Source organism: Ammospiza nelsoni, chromosome 4 (genome assembly GCF_027579445.1).
Source record: "Ammospiza nelsoni isolate bAmmNel1 chromosome 4, bAmmNel1.pri, whole genome shotgun sequence".
Classification (NCBI taxonomy): Eukaryota; Metazoa; Chordata; class Aves; order Passeriformes; family Passerellidae; genus Ammospiza; species Ammospiza nelsoni.
Window position 1 is genome coordinate 17,020,856 of NC_080636.1, and position 7,420 is coordinate 17,028,275.

Sequence of the window (7,420 nt, forward strand, 5' to 3'; positions counted from 1 at the left end):
CTAATGAAGTGATTCCAATCTATTGCAAAACAACTTTGGAGAAATTTCTTTCCCCCCCCAAATCAGTTTGTCTTCAAGATCCTCTTATCTGTCTGAACACATCCTCTTTACAGATCTGCAAATATGACACAAGATTTCAGGCTATATATCTATATAATTTTTTATATTAGAAAAATAAATATTTTTATAGGTTTTCTGCTCATTGCTATATTATTCATCTCAGGATATCCATTTGCCCTATGCTGAGGAAACTTAGACTATTAAAAATCCCTTGATAATAAGACCATGACTCTTCTCTGGATGTTGTCTCTGAATTTCGACTTAGTTACCAAGAGCTCCCTTGCAGACAGGTTTATTTACTCTGGATGGCACAGGGTTCCTGGCCATAGCAAAAGAAAATTGTGAACCCAAAAGATTGCACAAATAAAGTTGCTGGAGCTTGCCCATTGTAATTTTCACTTGCAGTGCCATACGCTCAAAAAATGAGAAGATTTTAATGAGGATAAAAGTACTGGTCCAAGTACAGTGGATAAATGTTTTTAAGGTAATACTATTTACCAGAATTTAACATTGTAGCAAATTTTTGGAAAATCTATGTCAAAATTTTCTTAAGGCAACCTGCAAACACCTCAAGCATTGGAAATGGTGCAATGGAAAAATGGGCACTTCCAAATGTGGTGTTTGGACAAAGCAATGCTCTTCTCAAAGTGTACAGCCTAAAAGATCAGATTCCTCTCCAATGCTGCATTAATGCTTTCCCTTCTCATAACAAAAAAAAAAAAAAAAAAAAAAGAAACAAAAAAAACCTCAACAAACAAACAAAACAAAACCAAACAAAAACCCCATAGTATTTGTACCACTTTAATTACTAGCAAATAACATTCTATCATCATCATCATGGAACTTCATCACCCTGAATGACTTAATTATTTGTTTGAAGTCTACCATCCTTCCTGATTTCACAAAACCCAGTGTATGAGGAGTTAAGTGATCAGAGTGCCCACTTAAGGAAAGCAAATTTGACTAGGAAAAAAGAGAAGGGAAAGGAGCTGGTTCCAGTAAAATTGATCTGTGGGTTTTTTGCAAAATTGGAAATGGATATTTTTAATAGCTTTGCAAAGAGAGTACCCAGGATCTTGGGATTCCATATAATATAAGGGAGAGTTTAGCAGTCCTAGGGCAGGTCTTCAGTGAGGCTTCTTGCAGAGCCAGAGAAGTCTCCAAAAGAAAACCTATTCCTAGGATTGACTGCTCCTTCCAAAAAACTTCCTTCAGCAGGCAAGAAAACAGAACAGATGCTTTGTCTTTCTACAGTTCTTCCCTAATCACTGTACAAACTGAGTGCACTTTCTTAATGATGTGCTTATAGTAAAATTCTGCAATAACTAGGCAAGCTGCCAGTTGGCACATTACAACAAATATGTCCTTCTTAATCCCTCCACAGTCTCCCTTGTTGGCCAGAGCCCTAATGAGTCTGGACTGCTGTGTTGCAGGAATAAATGCTCAGCTGCATGAATGGCTCCAATGCTCCTTATATACCTGGTGACTTAAAAAGTTGATAAACTTATGTTGTACTGAAAGGGAGGGGTGGATGTTTTCTTGCCAAATTACAAGTGTATTATATCCCTTTATCAGTGGGGATTTTTTTGTCGCTGGACTGTGAAAACAAAATACATTGTTCATAAAAAGGCTTCATCTAATCACAAATCTTATTAAGACAGTCTGAATGACAGGAGGTTACTGTGAACTGAAAGAGCAGGGCTTTGCTCTCAGCACACTTTCCATTAAAAATGTCATATGAGATGTAGAGAGAGTCACAGCATAAGCCATAGGGAATATACTTATCAAGGCCCACCAACGACCAGAAAAACCTGATTCTGGGAATAAAATATACAACACCTGCAAACAGGGATAGGCTTTTAAAATCCGTTCAAATATATACAGTCCCCAAAGCACCAACTTGCTTTTTGCAGCTTCTGCAGAACGCGGATGTACCAGTGCCGAGCAGAACTGTTGGTAAGCAGCCAGGCTGAGTGCACTGCAGAGTCTGTCCCTGTCAGTCATGAAAAAGCTAAACAGTGCAAATAAAACAATGATTTCTGTTCTGTTTCCAATTCCAAAGATTTCTTGCAAGATATTTAGTACTAAATAAATTAGGTTACATTTTCTTCACAGAAATAATCAGCCTGAAACAGGTGAAAACATATTTGGAAGATGGTTGTAGGAATGGGAACATCATGGGAGAAATCTGGAGTTATGCTCACATGTTTCATCAAAATGTCTAGGGAAGGCTTATTAGCCTCGATAAAGAAAAAGAGGAGTTTTGAGAAGGTCCATGAGAAAATCCCCGTCAAATACTCAATTTCAGAGAGTGTGTGTCCCTGGGACAGGAAAGCGGCAGGGGCAGAAGTGCCACAGTTACCTACACGTTCACCCAGGGTCTGGTTCTAGGCACTATGATATGAGCTTCTGCAGGAGAGGAAACACATCCTCCTCTGCAGTTTGCTTGCCAAGTGACAACACAAGCTTTACAACAGGCCAGTGTTTAAAGCCTGTGACATCCGGGGGTGGAAAAAACAGCCCAGAATTAACAGCTTCTGCAGCCAGTTTCAGGCATGTGTACTGTGCAGTCCCTGGGTGAGCTTTGTAAGCACCACGGCCTGTGGTGACTGCACCACACTTTCTTGTAGGGTTCATCTCTGGCTGGCTTTGTACAAAGATATGAAAAACAGAGGCTGTGATGTGGTTTTGGTACTTTTGTGGAAATGGATAGAACTTCATGTTATTCCAGCACTGCTTGCTTCCCCAGGAGGAATCTCACTCCCTGGTTAGAGGGAGCAAAAATCTGAACGTGGAGTCTGACAGCAAATGGTTCAACTCTACCTTGATCCAGGGACCTGCCAGTGCTTACACACTCCTTCTGTGGGTACCAGGCTACCTGCCAATATGAGGTGTCCTTATTGCAGAATGTGGCTGTTGTGGAAGGAATTTGCCTTGGGCATGTCCAGGTCATGCAGAAAAACAGGTATTGGTATCTCTAGAGTGTGTTGGGTGTTGTACAGAGGCTGTTGGCTTGGAGAGAAGGGTTCTGAAAGGCAAACCAAGCAATGATTTTCCTGATAGTAGGGCTGTCTGAGCTGTGTAAGTTTTTGAGTTCAGCCTGGTACTAGATCAGATTTGCTGAGTTGCTACTGTCTCTTACCAGATGCTTGCAGAGACACTGGAGTGAAACCACTGCAGGCAGAATGGCTCATCTAAAGGATTAGTAGCGTTAGCATGTGATGACTTAATCTTCAAGAGGGAATTACGAAGTCTGATAGGCATTTTCCTTGAATGTACACTTAAAATTGAAATGAACTGGAAAGAAAAGTCCTTGTTTACTTTTCCCCCATGTACCTCTCCTGGTACAGGGGGAAGAAGATTTTCCCATCCTTATTCTATTCAAAGGCACAGTCAAAGTTTCTATTGCTAAAATCAGACTAGTAGTTTCAACAAAACAAGGTGATTCCATAATGAAGAAAAACCCTTTCCTGCCCTCCCCAGCACTCTTTTTGCTTTGAATTAATCTTGTTATTCACTTATTTACATAACAGTTGTCAAACATGTTGATTTGTACCATCAGGATGTCAAGTAGAGGAGCTGTGATTGTTGTGCAAACACCCAGTTATGGAAGATGAGGTTTTTATGAAACGTGGTGAGACCACTGACTAAGCCACCAGGGCTGGCGGTGCTGTATTTAAATGGTTAACAAATACTATTCTGGAGAGAGAGGAATTACTTGCACTGGGGAAAGGAAGGGATTCTCTGAGGTAACAACAGCTACTTCCAAGAATATGGGGAAGATATTTTCTATTCTTGATGCCAAAGACCTGTTGGTTGTGAAGGTCTCATGCGCTGCACATGCTGAAGACACCCATGACTTTGGAGTTACTGTCTGGAAATTTTATTAATCCTGCTGGCTCAACTATATGGGTTATGTCTCAAAAAACTATCTAAAATTTTAATAGGCTTTCTGAGCCTCTGGCTCAGAATTTATCTCACAACCCAGAAATACTATTAAAAACAAAGCACTAATTTCATCAAACAAATTGTTTCTATTATAGAAAAATTCTACTAGTAGAAACTTACTACTTGTTGTGTCAAAGCATGCAGACACAACAAAGTTTGCATTGCTATGGAAAAAAAGGTTATGCTGGGAAAAACAACTTGCAAGTGACTGTGAAAAGTAAGTTTATAAGAGTGACACTTTCAGCTTGATCTTGAAAGACATATTGCAACACAGGCATCTTGGATTAGAAGATTGTTTTTATTTAGTTTTCCACAGAGACATGTTTCTTTCACCTCTATTCTTACAAATCTGACATCAAAAACTATCAAGATATATATATACATATGAGTTATACAGGCAGAGAAATCTGTCAGTACAGCATTACTCTCCTTCTATCAAACATTCTAAGAAAAACAAATATGGTCCCTTCCATGCCCATCTAATACAAGAAAAACAGCTAAGTCAAGAGAGAATATATATATATATATGAGTCTAGTTATTCATAAAAGAGTAAAAATAAAAAAAAATCTAGTTTCTGATGTTTAAACAAAACATACTTTATACATTTGGCTGAGCTGCAATATTGTACCTTGCCAAACGAAAAACTGCTCCCTAATGGTAGGTTCCCTAGCAGCTCAGTAGGTATGCAAGGCATGCAATTCATTTCCTGCCAAGGCAGAGAAAAATGGGTAGGTCTGAGATTATATTGCTAGTGTGCTTGAAAAATATCTTAGTTGTTAATGCTACAGACTGCATATACATATTTTGATACTTTTGGTCTCCTTGAAACTTTCCCAGGTAAAACTTTTAGGTTAAGTGTCTTTTAGCTCTCAGTGATGGAGTGTTCAATGGGAGGTGAAATAGGAATTTCCAGAGCATTGCAGTCATCAGTGAGGAACACCAGGTCCTGAAGAAACAAAAAACAAAAAACAAAAAACAAAAAACAAAAAAAAAAAAAAAAAAAAAAAAAAGAAAAAAAAAGAAGAGTAAGATTTATAAGGAGGAAGGCAGAAGACAGCACAGTGAGAAGCCAGGGCCTGAGTTTTGGTGATCAGGGGACGGTGTGGAGACAGGCAGGGCTAAAAGCAGGGACTCTGTCCCTGTTGGTGCATCTTAACCTACCCTTCTGCAGTAGGAGATCAGGATGGTGTACAGGCTCCGGGCTTTTTCCTTCAGCTCATTCACCTCAGGCACTCTGTCACAGCCAGGGTAGGCCACAAAGTCACGGAGCTTTGCCAGCACACAGTAATTCTGCAAAGCACGCAAAAGAGGTCTGTGTAACCCTGCACAACACAGATTTATGTTAAGCCCACCACTTCCAAATTTCTTACTGCTGTGTGGGAACCTTGAATTCCTACCTCTATGTACATGTAATCTGTGCAACCTTTAGTCAGGCAAATTAATCATTAGTATTTTATAACAAAGATGTTTGGTCCAAATAAGTGCTTGGAAAATTGCATGTATACAGTCTTAGTCTGCCAGCTAATTTCTCACATGCAGCAGCTCCAAGGCAATCAAATCTGCTCCCATAGTAGGTGGAGTATTCTACAGAATAGGTGCACTCTCTCACTTTTTAGAGAGCACCTGATTTAGGAGATGAAGAGATTATCAAGGTCTCACAGACTGATTCCTCTGTTCCTGTACAATAGGAGGAACTGTGACCAATCCTGATTTTTTCGAAGCAATTTTTACCTCAGACTTTGTGTTATCAAACTAAAACACAGACAACATGAATTTCACAATGTCCTTGTGAAGCAGGCAAATAAATATTCCAGTTTTGCTTTAAAGCCAGGGAAACTGAGGCACTGGAATCACATTCCTTGGTCTTTGCCATGATGTGAGACACTAGCAGCTCTGGAATTGGGATCTAGAGAGTCCTGAATTACGAGACTTGGTGTAGTTGCTTATGAAAAAAAGTGTCAGAAATTTGTTTTGTCTGATATTTTCTATTTTTTATCTACTCTGTTGAACACTGGAAAAAGAAGCAAAGTGTATCAAATACCCCACTGCAGAACACTAGGATACTAACTGTGTGTGCAGTATCTATTTTTTCTTAGCTGGGAGACAACTACTGGTTTGTTTTTTCCCTCAGTATCACACTTCCATATCCTCAGGCACACTTTTTCTTTCTGTATTTAACAAGTAGTTCTTTAAAAGAGAAAAAGCCAGCAAGGTATTCCTGCATTGCTTTTTATTAAAACTATCTGCCAAAAATCACTCAGGATATAAAATGATGTAGATTTATTGAGTGAAGAAAGTTAATTCTAAATTTCTTCTTTTACACTATTATTCAAAGTTTTGTTTGCACTTACTTAACTTCTGAAAAGGCTCTGTCACAGTAAATTAATTGTGTGCATATGGTAATAACTTAAAAAACATTAATTTCCTAATTTTAAAATTTTTAATCAAGTAAAATCTCAGAAAGTCCATTGGGACAATAATAAGATTCAAAATAACTTTTTTTTTTGTTACTCATCTACCTAGTTAATTAAACTTTTAAACATCCTTTTAAATCACTCCTCTGAGGTATAATATTAAGAGTTATTCTCACTTTTTATTGACGGCTTTTCCTGCACAACAGTAAGAAAAGTGTGCAGACTTACGTGTATGTCCAAGTACAGCCTGGGCAGCGTCCCCACGCACGAGTCCTGCGGGAAGGAGGAAAAGCTCACTGAGATTTTGTTTGGAGAGAAGTCGCTCTCAAAAGTGGCAACCTGCAGCGTCTGTGCAGGAGCAGTTTTGAGGTGGGCTCACCACAGTTGTGGAGGTCTGCAGCTGCTTGAAGGACTCAGTGATTTCCTTGCTCAGAGACAGCACCCTGGAGTAGCAGGTCGGAGGGGCTGCGCTGGCAGCGGAGAGCAGAGCAACCAGCAGCAGCAGCATCTTCATGGTGGGCAGCTTGTCCAAAAGAGGAGGAAGGGAAGGAGGGAAAAAATCACTCCCACTGGTTAGGTAGGTACTGCTGAGCATCAATGAGTAAGTTGGACAAATCAGCCCTCAATTAAATAGTCTCCTGCATCAACAGGAAGAAAAGCCTGGGGGTGGTCCGAGCAGCGGCTCACTGCCGTCTTGAATTTCCTGCCAGCCTGTGAGGCAGAGCTGCAAGAGCTCTCCTGCCCAGAGCAGGGAAAGAGGGAATGAGGGTAACCAAAACAAACACCACTGGCTCTTTTCTTTCCAGAGAAGAGAAAACATCAGGGTGACCTAATTACAGCCTTCCAGTACTTGAAGGAAGCCTAGAAGAAATATAGAGAGGAACTTTTTACAAGGATCGGGAGTGACACAACAAGGAATGGCTTCAAACTGAAAATGAGTAGGTTTAGGCTAGATATTGGGAAGAAATTCTTTCCTGTGAGGTTGGTAAGACACTGG

At 39.9% G+C, this 7,420-nt stretch overlaps 1 protein-coding gene across 1 annotated transcript; it reads right to left on the reverse strand.

Annotated features, from left to right (window-relative positions):
- Positions 1-4,287: 4,287 nt before the first annotated feature.
- CYTL1 (cytokine like 1) lies at positions 4,288-7,037 on the reverse strand. Its single transcript, XM_059470719.1, has 4 exons — positions 6,803-7,037; positions 6,652-6,696; positions 5,171-5,299; positions 4,288-4,955 (listed from the first exon to the last, which is right to left on the reverse strand). Exons 1-4 carry the CDS (start codon positions 7,016-7,018, stop codon positions 4,872-4,874), a joined length of 474 nt encoding a protein of 157 aa, XP_059326702.1. The 5' UTR covers positions 7,019-7,037; the 3' UTR covers positions 4,288-4,871.
- Positions 7,038-7,420: the final 383 nt, after the last annotated feature.

Bases quoted from the DNA above. Each gene is read 5' to 3' on its own strand.
- CYTL1 (XM_059470719.1), bottom strand. From the start codon at position 7,018: ATGCTCAGCAGTACCTACCTAACCAGTGGGAGTGATTTTTTCCCTCCT. The intron at 5,300-6,651 runs GTAAGTCTGCAC...CGTGCTTTGCAG, and splicing joins GGCTGTACTTGGACATACAC to AATTACTGTGTGCTGGCAAA. The intron at 4,956-5,170 runs GTAGGTTAAGAT...TTGTTTCTTCAG, and splicing joins TGATCTCCTACTGCAGAAGG to GACCTGGTGTTCCTCACTGA.